Below are 26,356 nucleotides of genomic sequence, written 5' to 3' on the forward strand. Positions count from 1 at the left end.
ACGCTCTTTTGAGCTGATGAGATTCTAGTAAATCTCTAGTTTTCCTCAGAAGTAAAACGATTGTTATGAGGGCTCCCGAGAGCCCGAGAGAGACTGCTCCTATCTGAACAACGATGGACATTCCTCAGCCGCTCTCCGGACTTATAGGTTCCGCCACGACAATTTTCACCCGAATTTTAGGAGCGAGTCAAATCCGATGTCCAAGACGGTTCTGTGCAATGATTAGCGCCGGAAACTTTCGACAGCTGAGTAGACTCTGGGGACAAACTCACAGTTAGATGGATTGTTGTGTCTGCGTTCACGAGACGGACATTCTTAAAACAACGTGGCTGCAGATGTGTGAAGCTCCGCGCTGGCAAAAGCGCGCGATCGCATTGATTTCCCTGAAACAAAGCGGAGAGCCAAACTAGGAAGTCACGCTCGAAATCCAATCCATCTCATTAGATGTTCGCCCAAGGCTTGAAGCTCTGCGAAGTCTCGATCTCGAGAGAGAGCGATGCGTGGAATACTTGGAAGTGGAGCGTTCAGCTTCATGAAGTCTCTGATGAGCCTGAGACGTTTCTCGTTTTCTTCCAAACCCTATGCTTTTGAGCTCGAGTGTGTTTTTTAAGGTCTCCGTCGGAACCACAGCTTACCGAAAAGAAGAGCCGAACCACAACAAAGACTCGTGGCGACCACCTCCACAAACGGAGACCGCTCGACTTTGCTCTATTTGACTCGGAACTTCACCTAGGCTCAACACCGCTTAAAAAGGAAACGGTTGTAAATTACGCGCCGTTTCCTACGAATCTATCTTTTTCGTTTCTAAACAGCGGAACCGCGAATAACCGAAAAAGGGTTTCGGAGTCTCCGCAATCTTTGATCACACAACGACGAGCGTCAATCGGCGTTCTTCTGTAGGGCCTCGCTGTGGCTTCATTCAAACCGGAGTCGATCGATGTGGTGTCACCCAGAGCCTAGAGTTCGTTTTTCGGCTCGGAGTTCCTCGCCGACGATCCCGCAAGTCGAACTCCGCTCGTGAATCTTACGAAAGCGAGCTGCGCCCGAAAATTCTGAATTCAAAATCGGCAGAGAGCTCTCGTGTCCACGAATCGGATGCTTGTCGGGGAACATCCGGAGGAGGCTTCCGGGCAATCTTGATCCCCGAGCCTTTTCCAACCTCGATCTGGATGGTTCGGAACGACAGCGGCAACGGCATCGCGCCGAATGCCGCATCTTCGGTCGAGGAATCTGGTGACGTTGAGTTCACAAAGACAAATGAGTCATTGTCTCCGACGTTCGCGAGAAGTATCGAGGTGGATTCCGATATGATCGAAGTTGTAAATTTGCGAGCGGCCATTCCAACGTCAGCTTGCCAGATGACAACTCTGAGATAACTGGACAACGCACCCCATCCAAAGCGGATTCCGTTCGCTCATGCCGAGAGTTCTCTGTTAAATAGTTTCGTCTTTATTTTCTTCTCTTTCAGCTTAGAGCGTTGAAAATGAAGTGTAGAGTGAGCGTACTCGCTTGGCAACAGTCAACAATCGTCGACGGAAATCGCACCGGATGCTCGTGTGTACTTGGATTTGTTTTCAGCTTTGTTTAGACTGAGGCGTTGGCGGGGACAAGGCGCTGTCAGCGAGCCGGCTGTCGGGTGTATTTGCTCTGGACTTCACACTTACGAGTTCGCTCTGTCAGAACGACGCGAATCACTGACGAGACGCGTCATCGGGACACACGTCCCTAATACACAATCCGACAGCCGAAACGCTCCGAACGAGCCTCGGAACAAAAGACGCAATAACACGACGCTTACCAACACAAGCCGATAGACTGTTTTGCCGTTCGGTCTATTGCCGCAAGGACACTACCTCATAGGTTCCTGAAGACGCGCACTCACTCAAATGTGTTACCGAACCCGAGCCGTCGGATGAGTGGCTCGGGTGTCGAATCCTCGTGAATGCGGCGGGCGGGACGACGAAGGCCTCCATAAGTCGCTCATCTCCTTCTGCCGTCAGAGCTCCCACTGAGAATCGACTAGATAAGACGCCTCAATGCATCAGATCCGACCGCTAATGTGATAGAAATCGATTTTCAGGGTCCGATCGACGGGCCAGGGTCTCGTGAAGGAGCACTTTCCTTGGAGCGATCCGAGCAGGCTGCGAACTGCTCCCGGGATTTCGGTCTTCGTCCATTCTCTCGTTTCTCCATCTCCACGGAACTGCCAACTGTTCTAGCTCGACATTCAAGAATAGCCCATCAACGAGCTGATTGAGTCCTTAGCGCGTTAAGGTTTTCGTGCAGAGCTCGTTCCAATCGGGGCTCGATGCGGCTCGTGCGGGGGCTAGCTCGTTCCGGTCAGTGGCGTCCGCGATATTCCTCCTGGAGGGAGGTTGGATCGGGTCTTCGCATGGGTCTGATATCCAACTTCTCGACTCCATCCTATACCTCAGTATTCCGAACCCTCAATGTGGCAGGGGGCTATAGCCCTCTTAGCTCGTCCCTCTGCGAACGCGCTTGTTTCCGGAGGACTCTCCATCGCGGACGCTCGTCACCGGTCATCGGCAGTATCTCCGGGTCCGGCGCTCAAGTTCTGCGCGTACATTGGTCTCCCAGGATTTTTCCACGGAGAGCGCGAGATTTCATTTGGGGACCGGAATGGCATGGAAGGATTTCCAGCTTGGAACCCCGTGCGGACACCTCTGCATAGGACACCGAAGCCATGAGTCGCTCTTGGAATTAGCCCGTGGCCGATCTTAGGATGGCAAGAACCAGTCATCTGTTCATTCAATAAATATTCTTTCCCCGAGACCTCGGTGCCATCGATGATGCGTCTGGAGGAGAACGATTCCCGCTTAAGAAAACTTCTCCACATTGAATATACGCCACGTGTTTGCGAACATTCAGTCTTATCTTCGGGATCTCTCGGAGGGCAACAGAAGTATTCGAGGAGCTTTCTTTGCTAGCTGGATGTTTATCTCCCCGTTGCCATCTGATAGCTACTTTACACCCCATTACACTTCAGCAACAGATTCCGACGGCTGAAGAACAGATCGTTTCACAAGATCCGTGATCCAAACGACGAGGAGGACATTTATTCGTCTGTTCTGCGAAGGATGCAGGGAACTTTTCTACAGAAGCTCTGCGTCGGAAACGGTAGACCCTTATACTCTTTAATGAAATCACGAAGAATTCTCGTCGTTCTCCCGGCGTCAGGCAAGATTGATTGGCTTATCCCATTTATGTAAAATACCGACCCGATCGAATCGTTCGGCAAGGATATGCCGAGAGCGCTGGACACCATCTCAGGACAAGTCGAATTCGATTCCATTCCCCCATGCGTCATCGCCGGGCCGAGGCTGGTGCCGGGCTGAACGGAAAGCTGTTCGTTCATTGGACACCAGCTCCAGATCAAGCTCCGTGATATCTCAGCTTTCCACGGTCTTCCCTCAAGGAGGCTAACAGAGCGAGTGTATCGCCTAATCTGGGGATATCGTCGCAATTTTTTCCCGGGTCATTGTTTGGAATCTTTGTTCGCCGAATAATGAGCTGCCAATGGAGAGTCCGTCCATCGGGGCCTGCCTTCTTCAAGAGCACGAGAATGCATCCGCAAGGATCGTGAACTCCTCAGGTGGCTCCCACCTCTCGGGAGCGAAAAGGAGGATCCGACATTGAAGATACATTCCGCTCCGTCGGTACACTTCTTTTTGCTGAGGCATCGATTTCATCAGACCGAGTATGATACGACAAACTTTGGATCTCTGGCAAGTAAAAATTTACGACTCAATTGCCGCAGAGGGTAATGAGCTAATGAGTTACGGTGTATCCAGTTGGTGACTCCCCTCAGGAAAAAGCGGACTGCAGTAAAAAATGATTCGCGCACTCGTGTTTGCATGATCCGTCGGTGGCCTATATTCGATTGGTGTTCCCCTAAAGCTCTTGACAGCGCTGTCGAAAACTGTCAAACATCCACAGTGTTTGTTCCAGACTACCAGCGAAGCGTGTTTCGTCTCAACTGCTGCAATTGGAGAAGCGAGGATGCAGACTAGCAGCCTCTCCCACGCGTTGTATTCTTTGTCGAGACGTGTTCGAGATGAGTCGGTGTACTCGAACGGAAACGTTGTCTCCAAAGTTCGACGGCTGACGGGACGTTATTCGTACAGATATCGACTTCGATGGGACATGGCTTGCGCTGAAAAAAAGAACGCCGGAATAGAGTCGTTGGGAAACATAATGTATTTTATCCCCACCGATGAGCCAGAATCACATTCCGAATCTCGGAAGAATTTCCAATGCCGCGATCGGGGCCAGAAACCACTGCCGAAATGTCATAAAATGACCGAGACTTCATCTTATCCCTCGGAGCTCCTTGACGGGTCAAAGCAAGTTAGGTGATCGGTAGCGTTACTGAATTAAAACTCAGTTCTCAGCCGACGTGAGCTCGACGAGTTATCGAGATATCTGCCGAGCCACCCGAAGATACTCGGCGCTCTATCAACAACAGCGGATAATGGCGACTATGCGATCCATCTTGGAGAAAATGCCAAGAATTTAAGCGCGCGCGGCCTACCGTCTACAGAGGCCTACCGCGAAGGTGAGACGATGGCGACAGGAATGACCAACCAAGAAATCGACCGGATACCCCTCCGTCGAGTCGCTTATGCGTGGACTATCCTTACGAACGTGTGCGGGCACGAGTTTTTCGACTTTTTCTTGAAAAGCGAATTCCTGAAGGGAAAAGGAGGTCCCGAGAATCGTGATCTAGGGAAAATCGGCGTCCATGGGGCGAAACCCAGTCATTCCGACGGGCAAAACTTCCGTGATTCGTATGAGAGACGAGAGACTTGATACGGTACAGCGATGGTCGTGATGATTGAGAGAATGATCAATGAACGAACTAGGAGTACTTTCACCTTATTCAAGACAGCTTAGATGGAGTCGCTCCTTTAGAAGGATCGTTCATCGGATCTATTCTTCCGACTCGACGCGTTGATGAAACGTGGTCTAATTGCTTGAGACGGTTTTTGGTTTCTGTGAATTTTCAGATGGAACAGCTAGTTTATATAATCCAGGTGTCCGCGACAATGAGTTGCTTGGAAGCTGTTTCTCGCAAGCAAAATCAAAACATTAGTTAAGCAGTGTCTGCATAGTTGTCGCCGCGATTACTGTTAATCAGTTTGAGGAATGCCTGTGCGAAAGCCGAGCGAAAGCTAGTCTGTCAAACAGGCGCCTGCTCTGAGTGAGTGAGACGAGCCGGCAACCAGCGGCGGCTCGTTCGTTTCATTCAACACCCATTCGATCTGTCGGAAGCAGCTCGCTCCGATCAGTCAGCCGTGATTGTTGATCGACATGATGATGCCGATGTACGCGTAACTATTTTGATGACTGTTTTCGGTCTAGCCGGTACCCTCGTTGCTGCGCTCTCTGCTCTGAGGAGGCCGCACATCCTTCTCGTACGGTCCGAGCGATGACAGCAACTTTTGTCGAACATTCGGGAAAATTTTCCATGCTGAGTCGGAAACGCTTCTTTCCGTGAAGAGTTAATCGGCGAGTCCGTGACGCCATCCGATACGATAAGTTCCCCGTGATGAGATCGGTAGCTCGGGGTCGGAAACGACCGAGTAATTTCGTTCCCCGTTCCCGTTCTGAGCTCGCGCAGCGTCGATTGATAGGGCGCGACATCCTCGCGCGGAGCTCCAAACGCGATTTTACGCAATCCCTCTTAGCAGAAAATTGTCTAATACCGGGCCGTGTTCGAGTTACGGGACACGTGTCCTCACTCAGCACCTACGAAATGAGCGGTGTAGCGAAATCGTAGTGTGGACTCAACTCGATTCGTCATTCAACAATGGAGGGATGAACTTTGCCATGCTGCAGTTTCTGGTGTGCAAACCCGGCAGGCAGGCAGGTAGCCAGCTAGATAGCTGGCCGGCTCGCTGGGGAGGCAGAGGAGTTCGAGAGCGAGCGGGAACCCCTCACGACCACCGAGACAACAATAGGCTCTGATTGGGACAAGCGCGACCGCCAGTGATTTATTGTTGAAATGATCCTCGAAACGCTGCAATCGAAAACTGCTAGGAGCAACCGAATCGGTGATTTTTTCTCTCGTGGTGACACCCAGCGCCCGAAAATTCCCCCCTCATCTTCGCCGCTCCAATATTCGTACTAGAAATTGAGAGGAGGCACGCTCGCTCTAATTCTTCAGTGGCGCAGCGACGGAAGAACCTCAGGAAGGTTTCCGGAGTTTCTGAGGCTCTTCAAGGAATGCAAGCTTCTGCTGTAGGAGCGCGGCGATGGAAGGAATTAGCTGACGATGAAAGTCATCCAACGCTGCGTCAGGGTGAGGATTGAATAGGGAGTCGGAAGACGCCTGCTACTTGCGGAATATCGTCCCATGGCGATCCTTGCCTTCGGAGAGGGAACGTCATCCGGAACCCCATGGTCGCGAATTCGCCTCCATGGGAGTCTCGGTGCATACGGAAATGCCTCGCGAAGGGGGAACTCGAAAAATCGTCGATGAGAAGTGAAAATACTCCGCCTGGTGGGGTAATCAGAGCAATTTATTTTCCAATAAGTTTGTCGGATGCCCACGGTCTCAGATGAGAGCCGCAAGATCTTCACGGGCCAGTTATCCAAGCACCGATGGTCAGTTCTAGAGACATTCGGTTCCTTTGCCCCTCGAGCGTTCCTCTCAGAGGGAGAGCTTCTCATCCTTGAACGAGACCATCAGACGGAATCACGTGTAAGCAGTGATCGGCTACCTCGGGATGTATGTATAAAATTCTAGTTTATTTCACCCAAAAATAAAGGAATCTCTCTCACACATCATCTCTCGTGGAATATTACAGTGCTGAAATAAACAATGATCGGATTCAGCGGTCTTCTGAAGAGGGAAAACAAAACGGCTACCGAACGATTCCGCATAACAGTTCATGTACAAAAATGAGTGGGGTCTCGGCTTGAGCTCTGACAGCGGATTCCCGGTCTTCACTCGATTTCCTCCAAGGTTTGCTCCGGCTCACGGGGACCATTGCAGGTAGTACAGCTCGATCGAAACTCCGTATTTACATTCAAAAATGACTATATCTGTTCGTCGCACTACTACCCGTGGAACTGGAGGAGTGTTCCTCTATCCTCGGATAATTTGATTGATCGTCTAAGTGTCATCATGGTGATCTGAGAGAGTTTACATTATGCTGCATAGCCCGCTCTCCTCCGTTCCCTTCCGGACAGGGGCACATGTTTTGTAGGCTGGGTCAGGTGTCGGAGGCGTCCACTCCACTTCTTGCTCGAGTTCGGGCTCTTCGGCCACGCTCGCATCGGCTGCACTATTATCACCGTTCGCTTTACTGTCGAAGTTGACTTTCAGAACAATACCACCCGTACTCTTAACAATGACTTTGGATTCGGATTGCGAATCTTGGCTGACGTTTTCGGGACTGGTCACGCTCCGAGCCCCAACTGGATCTACCGATTCACTGTTTTGCGTCGACTCATCATCACCCCCCGCAGCGCTCGTGGACTCGCTGTGAACCCCGAGTTCGCCCAGATCCTCAACTATCACGGTCTGTTCCGCTAATTGGATCGTGTCATTAGGGTCATTCTCGTCTTCGCAAGTTTCTCCGGCTTCCGATGGTTGCTCGGTGGCGTCTCCTTCGGGGTTTTCCTCAGGTTCCTGTTTCACCTGAACTTCTCGCTGTATTTCTTTTGTGGACGGCGGAGCGAAGTCCAACCCGGGCAGAGGTTGGCTGGTCTCGTCTGCTCGCATCTCACTGACTTCGGCTTTGATGGTCGGGTTTTCAACTTCCATGGGCTCAGCACATTCAGTCGCAGTTTCTTTCTTTGGCACGATAGGATCAGGTGTCGGCTGATGAGGAGAAAGACTCAATGAGAATACTCCTCAGAGTCAAGGCTTATGTCGCGCCGGATTTGGATTTCTTGAACTTACTCTGATGAAGTCCTCATAGCAAATTGGATGGAAAACCTTCCCATCCGAGATCACAGCGTTGCGCAGTCGCCACTCTTCACTCTCTTCACAGAAGAATAGATCGAAAGCTTCGTGACACAAGAAACAATTCTGGAACGGGGTCGGATCCTTATTAGACGAGCCGATCTCGGGAACATCACGGACGCCACGACAGTAGTCGGCTCGAACATCAAACTCAGGCGGAGGGTATATAGCTTACATTTTCGTTCTGGTCGACATGCTTCGCGCTAACCGTCGGAACTTCTTGAACATCGGACGTCTCGATCTCTTGGGTGGGATTATCATGTTGTGCTTCCTGTGAACAGAAGTTTTCCATTCATACGAATTCTTGAGGAGCTTGGCCCGCTCCGACGGAAGAGAGTGATTCTCATTCGAACTCACTTGAATTTCGAAATAGCTCCGAGCTCGATCGTCGATGTCCTCAACTTCTTCGAATAGCTTCCAGTCGGAGATCTGGTAAAACCATTTCCGAGATGATGCTTTCTTCAAGCCCTCTCTTCCTCTCCGAGCCGATCTGCGAAGATTTTCATATTTAAAATTCATATTTCTGACTCCCCCCTCCCCCCGATACTCAGTGAATGAGTGAAGAAGGAAGGAGCAGAATGCCCAAATAGGGTACCTGAAGTGCCAGTCCAGATGCTGCGCGTATTTATCCGAGCTCTTCTCGGCCTGCGAGAATCGTTGGCCACAGGTTGCGCACTGCATTCCGTCGTGTAGAGCTGATATGACGCCATTGTACCGTCTAAAAAAAGGAGACCCAATTATTTGGAGTTGAGGCTGTCTTTAGATGGAGCGGTCGCACCTTCGATATGAGCCTGGATCGATTGGTCCCATTGATGGAAGCTCTCTCAATTCACTGATGACTTAAAGAACCCCGAGACTCACTTCTTCAACAAGTCCGTCTTCTTGAAAGTCAATCGTGGGATATCTTCTTTCACCACTTCCTTCGGCTTGGGGTCTGCGGCGGCTGCAAAAGATTCCGTGTTAGTACATGAGGAGATCTCTCAGGACTTCGGGGCACGTTGCATGGCAATCATAGCTAGGTTCCAGTCGATACCCGCAAAATCTGATTATGCTCACCATCCGGCTTGCTGTCACCAGAACCGATAATGCCAGCGTTGACCAGCTTGCTTAGAAGATCAGAGACATTTAAATTAACTTCTGGATTCGGGGCCGTAACGGCTGTCGTGGCGCTCGGCTGAACCGGAGCTTGAACCACCGGCATGGGAAGATTCGCTGTCGGCAGCATCTGGTAAGCGCCGTAGGGAGAAGTTGCCAAATGCGACGGAGCGCAGAACAGGTTGGATCCGGGGAAAGCGGTATGCTGAGCGAGCCTAAATATTGCGAAAATCATTATCAGAAATGAGTCGAATCAAGAATCATTCTGAAGGATTTGAGATCATCTAAGATGGACCTCATGAACGGAGGGACTTCGCAGGCGGAAAATTAAATAATCTACGACGATACAAATATATTTTCGAGTTTCTGTCAACCGACCCCAAAGCACCCGGCATCGGCGGGAATATTCCGGGAGGTAAGTTGGCGGGGGCGTTGAGTTCATCTTGATATCGAATCCATCCCTAAAACGCAGAAAGGTATAGAGTTAGAGCTCCATGTTCAGTGTGCCGTCATTGAGCTTGGACAATATGTAGACATGTTTCGAATGAGATACAAAGTGAAGCGTCGAAATACTGTGCAACGGTGGATCGTATCGAGAGGCAAGTTCCGATTACGCGTCGAGTTCTGACTCAAGGACTGCGAGCAAGCGATCCGATCGAGACCTTGATCCTTCAACATGTATTGATAGAAAAAACTTGCTTTCTCCCCGAAGGAACCCGCCGAGAGCCTCAAGCTGCGACATCTAGTCAGCCGTCGTTCCGATGACATCTGTGACATTTCCGTCCCGACCCGACCATTGGAGCGGTCTCGTTCTTCCGAACTCTCAAATGAGGTCATCCGGGATTCGGTTCCACACGATCAATATTCAAAACACGGAATAATTGGATCAGCTCTCGGTTTTATTGGCATATCGACCCTTCAAGACGGTTTTAGCAAGATGAACCCTATGATCGGAATTGGCTACGATGATTCCATGCCGGCCCCGAACCGTGGGGAGGTTCCGGTGACACGGCGTAGATGATCACCACCGAGTGCATGGTATACCTAAAAATCTCCTAAATAAAGAGTCTCCATAACTCCGAAGAATCAAGTTTTTTATTCGAATTCTCCGCCAGATAGATAATACTTATCTTTCGGATGTGCTTTTCGAATTCGGGCTCATGGGTTGTTCATGAAGCCAACCATCGACTCAAATCGCCGATCAACGGTGAAAAGGGATCGGAAAATATCACAGACTCTGTTTTTGTGCCTCTGAGCTCAAATAAGTCCCAAGCCGAACTATACTGAGAGGTCGATCCCCGTGCCACTTTGTTACGCAATAATGACTGTAAATCTCAGATACTTGATTAGTGGAAACCAGGAGTGGACATCTCGCCGCGGAACGAAGCTCTGACGACTTTCTTATGAGGAGACTTTCAGGAGGCACACTCGAGAAGAGAACTCGATCGCCAGGATGTCGCTGATTCCAACCCGACAGATACGCGACTCACCGAGCAGCCCGTTCCACGAGTAGATGACCACTTCAAGGTTTGACTTACCCCAGAGTTCGTGCCGTTCACTGCAGGGTGTCCCGGGATGGTTGGCATTCCTTGGAAAGGAGCTCCTACGAAAGGAGTTGTGGGATTCGGAAGAAGGGGTTTTAAACCGAGTTTATTCAATAACTCAGGGGTGGCTTCCATTTTGTCGTTGACACTCGGACACGGCGGGTGTAAGGTGACTGAGAACACGTCCTCCCGGCTCCTGACATAGATTGGAACCCCGTTGAATTGACACGCGTACGGTATACCATCTGGAAGCAGCATAAACGTTTATTTCAGTACGACCGGGCGCCGACGATATAATTCCCTTGTGATGGGATTCAGGATCGGGGCATGAAAAAACATGAATTGAAATTTACTCACCAATATACAGCTCCCTCAAAGGAGCTCCGAATCGGATGCGGTGGCGATTTCCGTTCAAATTGAAATCGTGCTCGCGACCGTCAAAGGCTGTCAGTACTTCGATCTGAAAGGAGACAGAGAGGTTTCAATCACCGATTGCGTGAAAACTGTTGAATTTGGTTCAACTGCTTGGGGCTATGAAAGCTTCACGGAATTACTCACAGTGTCATTGATGATGATTTTTTTCGAGCCACCACGGAACATGATTTGCCGAGCACGAACGAGATTGGGCGGCACCTCTTCGATGATGGCCACCGCTATTCCGTCGACGAAGCGCACTTCCCTCATTCTCCCGTCAAGACGGATTTGTCCCGAGTCCGGAGCAGGGTCAGACACTATAAAGCAAAATTTGCGATGATGTGCCGTAGAATATTCACACCCGGTCCCGAAGGGCTCAGGATCCGTATCGCCTGATTCTTTCCTCTCGCGGCTGAAGGAATCCGAAAACATACCCCGAATACCCTTGTTCTTCAAAGCAGCGGGAAGGCCCATCTCAGGTGCTCCCTTGGGTTTCAGGTTCCGATCGGAGAACTTGGGATCGGAGGAGTCCGGCTGCGATGCCGCACCGCCTTGCGGTACTCGATTGTGGCCACCTGTAACGATCACCGAGAATACTTCTGATCACGAGTCGACGGATTCAAGAACGATCAACTTCAGCTAGCAGGAAATCTGAGGATACATAAGGAAATAAATAAACGAATGAATAAATAAACAATAAAGATGGAGACTTACCGCTGGAAACCGATCTCTGCGACGCAGCTTTCGTGGAATGGCTCTTCGATCTTCCCTTTGTCTTGGCTCTGCGCGTACTTGTATCGACAGCTTCTCCGGCTCCAGCGACCTCAGTTTTGACGGCGACCAGTGTACTTCCCGATTCACCCTCGAGAGGCTCCGGCCTGGGCAGGGAGAATTCTATTTTAGCATTGATTAAGTTCAGGAAGAGGACGATTACAATCAGGCATGAACCCATCGTGAGCTGCATGGGTTGTGAACTTACCTTATTCTGAGGTCAACGTCAGCGATTGGAAGATCTCCGTCATCCTGCAGTTCGTGCTTGGGTTTTTTCGTCACGGGTGCCAGAAGTCTGAGGTCGACATCCCCGCTCAGGATGGCTGCGGCCTCCTTATCCGCCAAGCTCGGCTCAAGAGACGTGGGTTCCTCGGAAGTTCGCTTGACTGCTTTCTTGTGATCGGACTTCTGCGTCGAAGACCTAGATGACGACTTCGGAGATGGCCGGCGCTTTTCCGAACTCTCTTGATGCCTTGCAGATGTCTTCGACGAAGTTTTCTTCTCACCCGAGTCCTTCTGAAGAGACACAGAGAATTCCAAGTCATTTCATAGAGGCATAAGGCTCCAGGCGTTAAGCATGTCCTATCTTCGGACGCTAGGGAAAACCCTGAAGAATATCGGATAGCGTATATTGAACGGGCCTTCACGTCACTTTGAGAAAGTCACCTTTTTCAGCCGAGGGTCGGTACGTTTCTGAATCCCCGCATCGGCGCTCATGAGGTTTATTTGTCCCCTATCGTCCCGGTGCGAATCTTCGGGATTGCTGTGCGGCCTGTCGCTTTTCTCATCTCCAACTTTCTCACTTTCGGTCGTTTCACTTGTCTTCTGCTGGAAGCGAAAGTCCCGAATCATTGGAAAGAAGAAACTCGGTGCCTCCCCATCAAGTAACCTTCTCTCATGACATCTTTTTGAGCAGGGTTCCAGATTGCCCGACGAAAATACGGCAAATCTAACCTCTGGTATTCCGTTCGTTTGCCGCAAGAAGAACTTCGGATTGAGATGAATCGGCGCCCTCAGGCTCTCGGTGGAGGTCGTTATGGGCCATTGAGGGTCCATACGTTTTGTGCTTATGTCCACTAGATATAGTTTAGACTCGCTGAATATGCCTTTCCACGTTTGTCGCAGTTTGAATAAAGCTGCTCGAACTTTCTCATCGCCCTGAAATTCGGATGCATTTTCGTACCGAAGGTGAATTACTCCCGAAACGGAAGCCATACGGCAATCATGCGGGGGATTACTTGGTCGACCTCAGTCGAACACAACCCTGAGGGAATCTCCGGGAAACCGAGAGGAGACGAAAAATGTCGAAGGAATTTTAGTTCCGGGATTAGAGCTCCAAAGCCAAAATTCCGAAATCTGAATCGCGGAACCCGAGCTCCGAGAGCGCTTAGATCAACATTCCGGAATCTGAGTACCAAGGTTTCAATTCTGAGAAGCTTAAGACGGACCCCGAGTTTCCGGAAAGAGTTCGGAACCCCAGTGTAACCAAGGACTCAGCCGGAAACTGGCAGGCGATCTGGAAAGCTGCTCAGACACAGGATGAACTCCCGAACGTGTTCTCAGAAGGAAAGCTCACGGAATCCTGAGCTATGTCTCGGGATTTGTTCCCCTCTCGCATCTGATTCCCTCGTAGAAGAGTTTGAGAAGATTTCTTAAAACTTAGATTCGTGGAGAGTATCATCTCTCATGAGCTAAGATCTTAAGTTCCGGCTCTGAACTGGCGCTAAACTTACCCCCTCGAAAACCTCGGTGAACATCGGCACAAGGTTCTCCGAAAAGATCTGGATGTATGGTTCACGAACATTTTTGACTATGGAGTCGATCAAATAAAGAGACAGGAGTTTGATTTTCGTCGGACTCTGGAAGCGCAGAAATTCGAGGTTAGGCAATCGGTGGGTCTCACCGGGCATTTCCGAAACCTTGTCTGGTTATAAACAAATCAACTTCAATGTTGAAGGTGCTTCGATTCAACAAAGGGCTCCAGGGAGCTCGACACATATGGCTGGCTACGCAATTCTTCCGCTGAGCGTCTTGCAATGACCAACGACGAGTTGGTTCCCATGATTCGGAACTCATAGCGACTCATACGACGAAGCTCATTTCCGCAATCCCACCGAAAATCGCAATGCGCGGTTCGGAGACCTCGTTCTGTGTTTGGCACCGAAACGTCACAACATTGGAGCTCCTCCGAAATGCTAATCCGGCTGATCTTGTGGGATCGGGAGCTTGACTCGCGCGGATACACGGGCTGCGGCAAGAGTCTGAATATCATGGAGCATACTATTCGGTGAGCTGACGCTACAAAACAGAGATATGCCGAGATCACTCACCTTTTCGAGGTATTTTTGGATGACCTGTGCGATCTTCGCCGCATGTGCTTTATTTTCGTCCGCAAGGATGGTCAGCATCGATATCAGTGGTTTCGAGTTCGTGACCAACTCACTGAGCGACGATGCGTATTCGTTGACCGCGGACTCTTCCATATTAGCGTGCCTGAAGCGATATACTCAGGAATACCCAGTGGAACTCAAATAGTCGTCGGGTCGAGCCGCCAAAGCCGCTCTCGCCAGTCCAATGAAGTCAGGGAAAGTAATGTAGTCTACACCGCTCGGAAGCTCCGCGCGCTACCGATGCCACGGGCGGTCACAACGAATCTTCCTCCGGGCGTTCATCAACGAATGACGTCGAAACTTTGACGAAATCTCCTCCGTGCACGCACAAGCTCTAAGAACGGGCTTGTGCTAGAGTCGATGTGTTAGAGTCGGACAATAACATCCAAGATGGCTGCCAATCGTTTTGTGGTGTTTGCTCTCGCATTTGGTACCACAAAGCTGCCACATCTGAGAGAGGGCGAGGAGGAGAGAGTGAGTCGGGCGCCATAAGGACGTCCCTGATTTGACGGTGCACTCGATACTGAGGTTCCGCGGAAGTTAAAATCTAAGAGAGAAAGCGCTTTCATAGAGCATTCTGAACGATGATGCTTTCCCGGGGTCACGTCGTTAATTATTAGCCTTTAATTATTTTAACTTGAGGCAATCAGGCTATAGACTGCCTCGTAGAGCGCTGAAGTCGAGGGTTAGCCGGGCGCTCAAGAGCCATCCTCTGGGTGGAGCGGAAAGAGAGTAGGCGACGATCTCCGACCCTCAAGCGGTGGGGTCGATCCGCCAGACAACTCCTTAAATGAGCGCAAACACGATACTGGGGGCATGGAAAACGACTCCTCGTCCAGGGCGAAAGCATTCTCAGACTCTCAAAAAGCAGTGACTTTGAGGGAGCTCTCGGCGCACGTTGCGTTCAACATCGGTGATATTGACCATGAGCTATGAATGTACGGTCTCCAGGAACGAGCCCTCTCCTTGCAGTCAGCTAATAGGGCGGGGGAGCAAAGCTTCCTGCCTGATCTGAAATACGTTTATGCAGCCACACAGACGGGGGGACAGAAGAAGAGTCGGGAAGAGATTACACCTTCAAGGTTTATTTGTTTCTCCATCTCAGAGGACTCATATGCACACCTGGCATTATTCTTCATGATCCTATACAATTATCTTTATAGCGAAGCGTCTCTCTGTGCTCATTCTCCTCTTGTCTCATCTTTGATGATATATTACATAGAATACCCAAAATAATTCTTATTGCACCGAGGATTCTTTAATCATCATCGCCGCCATGGATATCTTCGTTTATCATGAACTAATGATGACTTCATCGGTATTCACGCCGCGCCAGGACGACACAATGGTCGAAGAAGTGCGATGTGTCGGGGCCGCGTCTGTCAGTCGCGCATTCACCGATCTCTCACCCTTACGCTCGCGAATCTGAGAATATGTATTGCGGTGTAGAACATTTGCCAAGCAAGTTCCATGGGAATAATTCTCCCGTCAGAAAGGCACTCCTGAACGGGAGCGCTGCGATTTGACCCGTCGGAAGCTCCGCGGATCGACGCTCGGAGTTCCCTTCTGACTCAGCGAGGATACAACCAATCCCGCAAGCGGGTTCTATATGGCGCCATACATTCGAAACACCCATCGACATAAAAGGCAAGATGAAAATTCTGCGGCGTCGGCTGCGACGCTTGGATCTTGCAGCGGCTGAGCTCGATGCATCGGACCGACCTCTCTGAGGAGCTCAAATGACTTCTTTGAATCTAATGGCTGATTTGCGACGGTCCCGAGCATGAGCGACGGAGCCACCGAGCTGTATTTATATTGCACAGAAAAGGACGCCGATCTCCTTTTTCCCCGTACGATGGCACACGCGAACTCTCCCAGGTGTCCGCCATTCCGAAGCGCTCAGAGCCAGTGGCGTCTTCATTCGATCAGAAACTCTGCCGATTCAAATATGCACGGCATTGCAGACCGACTAGACACCGGAACCTTGACGTCACAGCGATATTGAGGGAACGCAATGACGAATAGGCGGTGAGACGTATGGAGTTCCACGGTTCTCATTCGATCGGGTTGAACGATCGAAATTCCTTCTGCATCCAGCGAGGCTTCCCACCGAAGAAGGGAGATTATTAGGGCTTTCACACGCTAAATTGACTTTGATGCACAAAATCATACTGTTCGCAATCTTCTCGTCTCCGTGTATCATGTTCATTTTGGCGCACAGCTTTTGGGTTCGGTTAGGTAAAACGACGCGCACAAAAATCGAGCTTCGGGATGGAAGGTCAACCCTTCCGGTGCAGCTGTGCATTTGCTGCGTCGATCCGAGAAAAGACCAGCGGAGCTTGACGCGGCAGCATAGCATCCATACGAGAAAAATCTTTGTGATCATGAACTAGTAACAATCTTTGGCTTGTATGGTTGTTGTAAGGCTTCTCTGGACTAGCAGATAATATTTTCTGTGTGATGATATTTTCATAGTGGTGACTCAAGGCACATCAGGAAGAATACTGCACCAAATATCGATGATAAATGGGCTTATTTCTGACTCGTAAGGGAGCATACCTTAAGAGGACATCATCTAACTTCTACGGATGACCGTCTCAACGAGGCGCTCTCGTCTGCGCTAACCACGTGCGCAAGCGACTCAACTCCAAACTAACGAAATAAGTATTGCAGAAGAATTCCACAATAACAGTGGAATTATTATAAATAAATATGGTACGAGAGTTTCTCATGTGACTCGACCCCTCGAACTCCTCTCTACGCTCAACGTGAAGGCCACGACCGGAATATCGACGAGATCTCTCCCTGCGACGATGACTCCGTTGGAACCTAGCTAACGATCGAGGTTCCAAGATGTCAGATGGTCGTAGGAGCGAATGGAGTCCTGGAAGCCATTCGAAAAACTCGATTGCACGACGGCGAGTAGAAACGAACTTCGCGAGTCATTCTTTGCCGAGCTGAGAGCTACCGCTGTACTCCACCCCGAAACCTTTGTGGACCGTAATAACGTGAACTGTCAGAGCGTCTTTCCGATTGAATTTGCTCCCACAGTACGAGCACGAATATGGTTTCTCCTTCGTATGGGTCCGCTCATGTCTCGCTACCTGGAATTTGAATTAGCGATGAGTGTCTCGAATTCCAGATTGAATCATAGTCTCTGTGGGCCTTCGACGTGTTCGTCGTCGTCGGGAATGCGTCCAATAGTCAAGTTCGGTTCTTACCCAAGATGCGAACTTCGCTGTGAAATTGCAAAACCGACACTTCAATGACGATTGTTTGGTTTGATCCTTGGGTAACAACGGACTTTTTTGCGTTGACGTGAATATGGGTGTGATCGGCGCCGTGTTATCCGCGAACTGCATCATGTCCACAGGACTCATTGAATAGTCTAAATCTGAAAATGATATCGGGAACATGAGATTACGCTCTTCACGCGGCGGACGTCTTGTCAGCACTTGCACACTCGAGGCAGGAAGCACCAGTGTCGAGAACGGTGCAAGAACTGGAAATAACCGATTCGACGACTTCCAGAACATTGAATCTTTATTAAATTGAACAGATCTCCTTGACGAGTCTTCGAGGCTGCCGGGAAATGCACCCTTCAGCTCGGGACTCGAATCCGCGACGTACCATGAGAATCTGCAAGGTAAATATTCCTAGTATTAGAGAAGTTCGAAAGTTCCCAGCCCTCATAGATAAAAAGGGACTCTAGCAGCCGAGGATAGTGGGTCAGAGTATCTACGCAAAGAAAACTGGGTATACAGAGGTAGTCGTGCTTGACGCAACCTTTGATCAAGATGATCATTTTATTACCGTTCTCAAAATAGCTTATCCTTCATTCGTATGATTATCATTTATCATCGACACTCCTCAGGTGAAGATCAGCATTATCAAAGCATTCGTCAACAAAAGTTTGAGGCGCCCGGTATCATAATTCTCCCTCGTATAAACATTAGAAACGTCTATCGGGATCGATCCGCTCCGCCTACCGTTGAAATTCCAGATTCCCTAGAGTCCATGCAGACACATTGTCCATGACTTTATCGGTCAGATTACCTGATCACCCGACAAGAGTCCGATCATCAGTCCTCATTCGAGCTCAGATCCTAACGGTAATCATCTAGAAATTCATCAGTCGCGGAGTCCACCGGAAGTCACAAAATCGAAGCGGGCTCCCGCCATTGAAGACGACGCAGCACTCGGCTCCAGCGACGTCAGGTTATTCGCGGAAAGTCTTGTCTGAAGGTTCCTCATTGCTTCGGAGTCAATGTTTTCTTCCACATGATCCGATGACTGACCACAGCTTGTGTCCATCCTCTAAATGACACTAATCCTCTTGTCGTGGTCGCTATGTTCATAGTCTTGCTCTATGCATATTCATGTATATAACCCGCTCGTTTGCCGAACGATTGAAATCATAGCATTTCTTAACATGACCGTTTTCTGCTCTGCCCGTAAAAATTCAACTTACTATAAGGCACGATTCGGGAACTAAGCTTCCGATATCAAGACCGCCTCTGAGTCCGCTCACTCGGCAAGCGCACTGCGGATCGAACCTATATCCCGTCAATGGTTCGGTTTGGATAATTCGATTTGTCCATCTCATTAGCGATTAGAATCGGCCGTTCGTCGCTGTGGCCGATGCCGTGCGGTAGCAGGATCTCACTCTTGCGAGGAATCGAGTGCTACGGCATCTCCAATGTGGAATGCGGGGGATAAATACATCCAGCGTGATGAAGCTCAAGATTCCAAGCCCATGCGAACAGATCCCTTTGATCTGGGCGGGGGATGTCATGGAGGCCGCGGCGAAACAAATCGCGGTATCCGTATTGCTGTGTTCGGGGAGTAATCCTTCCAGCTGCATGTGTATCTTCGTCGATCTATCTGGTGATTCTGGATCGACGGAGAGGAATCGTTCTCCTCAACATTAATGACGTGAATTCTACTCTAACAAGAATTCGGGTTTGAATCCCGAATGACGATGCCGAGTCTCAGACGACAGGATTTGGCAGAACGGACCAGTAATCCTGATTGTAGGAACAAAAAAGTGAGGAGATTATTTGACTTCAGGATGTGTATCTCAGGCATTGAATGCTGTAATTATGATATGCTGTGGAAATATATTATGAGACAGATGCGGAAATTTGAACTCTGACGAGCGAAGTCCGGGTCAAGTGACCGAAATAAGCCCCCGCTCCAACGAGCTCTCACTGTTCGGCGGAGTTGAACACAGGGATCCGATTGCTTCGGAATGAGCATCCAGAAAGAGCCGTATGTCTCCGAAGTTTCCCAATTTCGGTGCGAGCGTTCTACGCCATTGCTTCTCGCGCATGCACACACACCCCCGTGAGCGCGCTGCCATCGAGTCAGAGAACAAGTTTTGCGGTATTGGGAGCGTTGACCACATCCTCTGCAGATGGTTGACCGGATAGGTCCCAGGGAGTTCAAGAACTCACTGAATGCGCCAAACGACTCTTTCGTATACTCGATTCATCTTGCATATATGTGCACATGGTGATCTTTTCTATCGGGTCTGATGATGATGTCACCGAGCAACAATTCAATTTGCAGTAAGATGATGAGGCAAAACATTCTCGAATTGTCTCCCATCGCATCTTTAATCGAGTGTCGCCAATTGTGTGTTCTGAAATGAGATAGAGCAAGATCTAGTCGTGACCTGACCATTCAAAGTCGAAGTCCGGTGAGCCCGAGCGGACTTCTCAATGATTTTGGAATAAACCGATACAGTATTGGAATTCTGAGGAACAAGCCGGAATCTCGGCGAGCGCGGTTCCGAGAATTCCCTTCTCGTATTATTGTCCAATTACCTTAAAGTGCGTTTTTTGGTGTCGCTCTAAGGTGACCTTCTGAGATGCACAATAGTTACAGAACTTGCACTTGTACGGCTTCTCCCCGGTATGTGTTCTGGAAGTTCAGATAGAGCATTAGTCCCCGCCCGAAAACCGGCTTCACTTGTAAGCGGATTCGCGGTCTCGCCAAATCCGCTATCTCTCGGCGTCTTCTCAACAGCGTTGCAGCGAAGAGGAACTCATCCTTCCTTTCACGCCGGAGACCGGGGGCGAGGCACGGGAAACGCCTCTCGGACTCTCGGACCGAACTCACCTCTCGTGATTGATGAGGCACGTTTTGAGCGTCGCTTTGTAGGAGCAAAACTGACATTTGAATGGTCTCTCGCCCGTATGTGAACGCTCATGCCGCGCTAGATGGGTCCTAGAAGCGAAATGGTAAATCTCAGTCGACATGACTCGGATCCGACTACCGAGCTCGACCGATCCCTGGCTGCGCCCGAACGGGTGTCTCGATCGGGTTCGAAATTCACAAAGTTTTTCCCATCGTGCGGGTCAACGAGTGCTCTTCGCTCACCTCTGAACAGTAGAATAGGAACAATATTTACACACGTAACGCCCTGTCATCGGGTCACGTTGATCCATCTGCAACGAACAGGATGTGGTCGCAGAAAATATCGATAAAAGCGGACTGATGGGAACTATCCAAAGAACGTTTCTCCTCTCGAGAACTAACCTGAGGGATTGCTAGAGCAGATCCCGAGGGAAGATTTCTATTGACGACGTCCAACTGCTGATTGAATAATAGCAAATCATCTGTAATTCATGAAATCGATTAGCCGGATGACTGCTAGAGAGCCTCGATTGTTATAGGGGATTCGAAGATAATCTAAGCTCACTTGGGCAGGGATCCCCGTTACTGAAGAGTGAATTCATGGCCATCATGGATCCGCCTGACTCAAGTTTCGTCGGAGACAGAAGCAATTTGTTGTCTGTTCATGGAAGCCAAGGAAAAACGTTATAATTCCTCCGGAGATCAGCGACGATAATGAGGGAAAAGCGTTAGTAGAAAGGTTCAGCGGGGATAGGGGTACTAAGAATGAGACATAGCCTGATCTTTTTTTATTTGCTTTTGGAGGAACATGTGAGATAGCGCAGAAAATCCAATGTATTCGCTTGAGACCGCCTTCTGTAAGGGGAACGACCCATTAGTAACGATTTTCCCATTTGCCAGTACTCTTTATGCCTCTTGACGAAGTTGAGTTCCCTCCCTCAACTGGAGGATACCACGTTTTCGGTCTGATATTGGACCCTTCTATGGAGATGCCAAGAATAAAGGTGGAGCCGGCGGGAGACTTCGTTCCGGATCAGGGTTCTTTTTCTCCTAATGGACTTTAGGGGAGGCGACACAAGGATCCTCCGGCGGACTCGATCTCAAGAGACGTTCAAGACACTGAGGCTGAGCGAAGCGATTCGAAGAAGAAGTTATTACTTGGCATCCGATACATCGGCTGTCAGCTAAGAAAGCTGTCAAAAGAGATCGGGGCCCACTCCACGACCATTGCAATACATCCACCCAATCCAATTCACAATGACACACGATGAGAACGGTCTATAGAGATCTTTTACGCAGTTACGCGCGTCACGGGAGCTGCTCCAAGGGTGCGGACCGGCGGAGAATCTTGGGGAGTGGAAACTGGACTACCGAGGCGCGAAATCTCATCGAAGGGTTCTTCGGAGGATTCACCGAGAATCGGGGCACAGATGGCTTCCGAAAAACTCTCGAACTTTTCTGCATGTAGCGCCGGGGTAGATCCGACACAAAGCTGCAAGTTCCGTCGCAAGTTGCGTCGTTCCCGCTCCCGCCGTAGTCCTGCAGAGCGATTCTTCCTTCGGCCTCCAAGGTTATCCGATCCCGCTACGGAAAGTAGTATTCCCCGCCGATTTTCAACGTCTCTTTCATCGGCGGTGAATTCTCCTAAGTGAACATGGATGAGACATCGCTTGAGGATTGCCGCAAAAAAATGCTTGAAGACTGCGCATGTATTCTAATTCCGAAAACGAATGAGCGACATCATGCCGACCCCCCCCCCCCCCTTCGAGAGAAGGACGACGACGGTCACTAAGCCTCGAAGACCTACCACGAAAGACATACTCTCTCGCGGAAATGCGTCGTGGCTTAGGATTTCCGACTTGCAGAGCGTTCGCCGTGACCGAGGTCATCGGCAAGAGTTCAAGCACCTGAGTTCAGTTATACGCTCGGCGAATCCAGATCTGAGAGCCCCTGCTCTTAGAGATTCAGGATGAACACCTCGAGCCGAAATGATCATCATGAGCGAAGGTTTCGGTGGCAGTAACGACGACACAAGCAGTCACAACAACCACAGCAGCAGCAGAAACAGTAGTGGTGATGGTGGTGGCGACAGTTGCAGCGTCTTGTCAGAGGAACGGAGACAGACAACGGCAGCAGCAGCAGACGTGTAGGCAGGCAGGCAGGCAGGTAAACTGGGAGGCAGGCAGGCAGGCAGGCGGGCGGGCAGACAGGCCTGGCGATCGGCGGGCAGGTAAACTGGCAGGCAAACGAAACCTCCAAGCAACGTCTTGGCCATGCCAGCTGCGCTATCCAGAGTCGATGCTCCAATTCAAGCCGCGATTCGATTTTGTTTGGCATTCTATTCTCAACGCGCGCACAAGTCTGCCGTCTGTCCGTCCGTAGGCCTATCTCCGTGTCGACCGGTCCGTCAGGCGACGGTCAGGCAGTTGTCTGGCGATCTCCGAGGCTGTCGACAGACCGCTGGACGGAAACCCACCTACGGGCTATCGAGTTCTCGATAAGGCTCCACATATTGGTTCCAGGGGTTCCCAATCGACGAATGCCAAGCACACGATCCCGCGTAATTCTACCAATATCATGGACTTAATGCGGCGCACGACGCTCGCCTTTGACTTCCGGGTCTCCCCAGGCTCAGCGCGCAGGTAGTTCCGACCGAGTTGCATTTGTAGTCGCATGTCGCTCCAGCTCATTCTAAGCCAGGAGAGAAATGTCCTCTGGTATTGGATATCGTTACCGCCAACCTGAGCAGTGTTCAGAAAATGGATCCAGTCCTTTCGACTGGAAGCTTTTTACGATCAGTCACTCTCCATGACAGTTGAGGTCTGCCTGCAGACAGGCGACAGGCAAGGAGGCAGCCACCTTTGACTACAATAGCATGCATTTCGACTGAGGCAGTGGCTGCAGTGGCAGAAACGGTAGCGGCGGACACGGCGGCGGCGGCGTCGACAGCAGCACCGGCAGTTGTAGCGGATAATAGACAAACGCAGCCACGCAACCCGACAGACAAGCAAAGAAATGTGCGATTCTTTCGGTCGATTCAACTACTAGTATGCAGCCACTTACTCGGTCAGTCAGTCAGACAAGGCAGGCTGGCTGGCAGTAAGACCGTCAGTTCGTCAGTCAGTCGCCCAGCTGAGCCGGCAGGCAGGCAAGCAACAGGCAAGTCGCTATGCAGCGAGCCAATCGCTCGCTGGCTGGCTCGCTCAGTAGTGTTTGTTGGCAGGCCGGCTCGCGGGCAGGCAGGCATTCGGCAGGTGGAAGTCTATTTGCTCCACCAGCCGCCGTTTGTTCGTTCGTTTACTCGCTGGCTCGCTCGCTCGCTCGTCAGAAGCTGTTCTAGCTGTTGCTGCTGTTGGGGCTGCTAATGGTGACGGCAGTACGACTGCCGCTGCTCTCACTCGATGGAATGAGCGCCACCGAATGGAGTTACGGGGAATAATAATTCGCACGGGCTCAGAACTCATGATTTTTTCCATGGAACAGACTCCGGATTCGTCTCTCGGGATTCTTGGCTGGGAAGGGCTGGGGAACTGATGTCCGAGGATCAGCGATTGAATTTGGCGTCCCACCACCAAGATGGAAATGACTTCATTTCCACACTCGGATAGCCCGAGGACCTCCTCGAGGCCTTCTTCTGCAGGTGTTCCCACCTCAGCGTGTCGGAGCCCGATGCTACCCCGAGATACCGCCCGATCGCTAGTCTCTACCTGCGAGGCAGGTGTGATTGTGGCGGAGTCATCGATCCTCTTGGCTGCAGTTGTTTCAACAATGTTGCTTGGAACGTCGCGGCCCGAGAACGGTGGATCAGACAAGCAAACAAACAAGTCGGCTTAGTTTCCGATTGTCGAGAGGAGAGTATATTCGACAATCAATGTGCTATTCAGAATCAAAGTCAATAGTTTGCCGCTCCGATTACAAAGATTCGCATGGCCGTACCAGTATTAGTGGTTTTCCCCAGCATGAGTTGAATGATATTACAGCGGGGAGCCCCTGTCTGAACCGAGACGAAAGTAGTGGCCGTCGTAGTTGGCGGCCGCACGAGCAATAGCGACGACTGAACCAACAGCAGCAGCGACATCACCGCAGAAACGACGACTGCAGCAGCAGCAACAACGACAGCAGTATAGATCCGCCAACCAATAGAAGGCATCTGCTCACAGACGAGTCTAACAACGCCCACATCGCTGTTAGCTGCCGAGTATAACCTTCTGAAAGCTGTTCTCGACATCCTGATTCCTCGTCGGATTCGTTTGTTCAGCATAGTGCCGTTGATTTCGGGGTCCTCGCCCGGAGAATTTTCCCGGAAGCGCACTCTCGGGTCGCTCCTCTCAGGACGGGATTCGAACCCGCGACGAATACGCACTTCAATCGAATATCGCGCGGGGCGGGAAGCTCGACTCGTATTCCACACGCAAGCCGTCGATATGGAAGGCCGGACAACTAGACGTCGGGGATTCGTAGTTTCCTCTAGATTTCCTCCAGTACGCTAGGCGATACCCCGATGAATCAATCACTCGGAGATTAGCGAGTATTTTCAAAATAGGTTTTCAGCTCCGAGGGTTCCCCGGAAGTCCTCAAAGAGCCTCCACGTTCGGAGTCCTCTTGGTCGTCTGAAGATGTCGGATGGTGGAATGGTTTGAGCGGAGCTCTGCGAGTGATTAATTTCACTCGCGAAAATGAGCTACGTACTGAGAAAGAGGTTGAGCATATGACTACGACTACTACGGAATCCGCTGACACTTGAGGCTTCATTTCCAGAGTCAGAAGGTGGAGCTCTCTTCTCCAGGACAGCCAAGAGCACGGAGTGCAGACTGCAGAGATTCTCATATTCGCTCACCGAACTGGTCCTCTCCTCCGCACATTCAAACATGAATTTCCGCTTAATTCACAACAAGATTCTGTATCATACGCTGGTCTAAGGTTTTCATTCACGGAATCCGTACACACTCTTCGGGTGAAGCTCTCTCCAGGCTTTGCACTGCACCTGCTGCCGCCCAATCTACTCAAACACCTGCACTGTATCACTACACCCATATGAGCACATTCACGTCGATATATCGCGGATTTGCAATTTCGTGAAAACACCAAACACGCTGGTGATAGCTGTGCTCTATGCTTCGTATTTACGACTCACGGCAGGCGCTCATGTCGTGAGCGCGCCAAAATTTGAAAGTCGCTGCGACCGTGGCCGAGACCAGCATAAGATCTCGGATCGCTAACTAAGTCAAGAGTGCCTTCGTATGGCGGTCGCGGGCGAGTGAGATTTGTTCTGCGTGATGCGAATCTTGAAACAGCGGAGCGTCAGAGATCGATGAACCGTCCCGAATATGGGCTCAGCGTATCCACAAGTACGTACATAAATCTGAGCTCCTGGACGGATGAAGAAGAACCCCACCCACGACGCTATGAGATTAGTCGCACTGCCTCTCTCGGATAAGATTCGGACTCTAGTCCTCCTCCTACAGGCGATTGCCGAGGCGATCTCTACGACTCTTGAGACTCAAGACGCTTGTCCCCCTTCGTCGCCATTCCAACCGCAGACGAACAGAAGATTGGGAACCACGTCTCGGAAGGTACTGGCCCCAAAAAGTTTGCAAGCCTCTCCGCAAGCCGGTTCAGCAGGTTTCTTGCGCTGCATGGATATGCGGGAAAGATCGATGGTGGGTTTTCCCCATTATTGTCATTTCAACGTCCTCTCGATCGGAGCAGTCTCTTCCGGAGTTCGCGTTCCCGATTGGAGCTTTGCAACGTCGAGGGAAACTTTTTTCCGTGATTCAAAGCTTGTGATTCGATCGGAACTCCGCTTGGGCTCGGGGATCCTCGAAGGGAAGCGAATTTTGCTCTGTGAATCCTATTTGCGGCTCCTATCCATGGAGGGCCTTCCGGGTCTTTATCGTCACCTCCGAACAGTGATTCCTCTACGAAAAAAAACGCCCCTCAAGCAGGAGATTGGGGATCTGAATCCTGCTGTCTTCCTATCCTCCGCACAGCAAGCCACGAGGCGGATC

At 50.6% G+C, this 26,356-nt stretch overlaps 2 protein-coding genes across 2 annotated transcripts; both read right to left on the reverse strand.

Annotated features, from left to right (window-relative positions):
- Positions 1-6,893: 6,893 nt before the first annotated feature.
- On the reverse strand, positions 6,894-14,555 carry LOC100897553 (polyadenylation and cleavage factor homolog 11). The gene is made up of 18 exons (XM_029111979.1): positions 14,148-14,555; positions 13,551-13,676; positions 12,772-12,975; positions 12,484-12,642; positions 12,026-12,333; positions 11,761-11,924; positions 11,481-11,621; positions 11,191-11,363; positions 10,990-11,092; positions 10,627-10,877; positions 9,467-9,549; positions 9,036-9,303; positions 8,855-8,925; positions 8,589-8,711; positions 8,351-8,483; positions 8,169-8,264; positions 7,931-8,059; positions 6,894-7,849 (listed from the first exon to the last, which is right to left on the reverse strand). The coding sequence occupies exons 1-18, from the start codon at positions 14,298-14,300 to the stop codon at positions 7,169-7,171; spliced, it is 3,366 nt and encodes a 1,121-aa protein (XP_028967812.1). The 5' UTR covers positions 14,301-14,555; the 3' UTR covers positions 6,894-7,168.
- Positions 14,556-19,824: 5,269 nt separating this feature from the next.
- Positions 19,825-20,956, reverse strand: LOC100897700 (zinc finger protein 394-like). Its single transcript, XM_003745157.1, has 6 exons — positions 20,914-20,956; positions 20,751-20,830; positions 20,592-20,659; positions 20,331-20,438; positions 20,036-20,132; positions 19,825-19,851 (listed from the first exon to the last, which is right to left on the reverse strand). The coding sequence occupies exons 1-6, from the start codon at positions 20,954-20,956 to the stop codon at positions 19,825-19,827; spliced, it is 423 nt and encodes a 140-aa protein (XP_003745205.1).
- Between the last annotated feature and the right edge of the window lie 5,400 nt (positions 20,957-26,356).

Source organism: Galendromus occidentalis, unplaced genomic scaffold (genome assembly GCF_000255335.2).
Source record: "Galendromus occidentalis unplaced genomic scaffold, Mocc_1.1 scf7180000077477, whole genome shotgun sequence".
In the NCBI taxonomy this organism is placed as follows: Eukaryota; Metazoa; Arthropoda; class Arachnida; order Mesostigmata; family Phytoseiidae; genus Galendromus; species Galendromus occidentalis.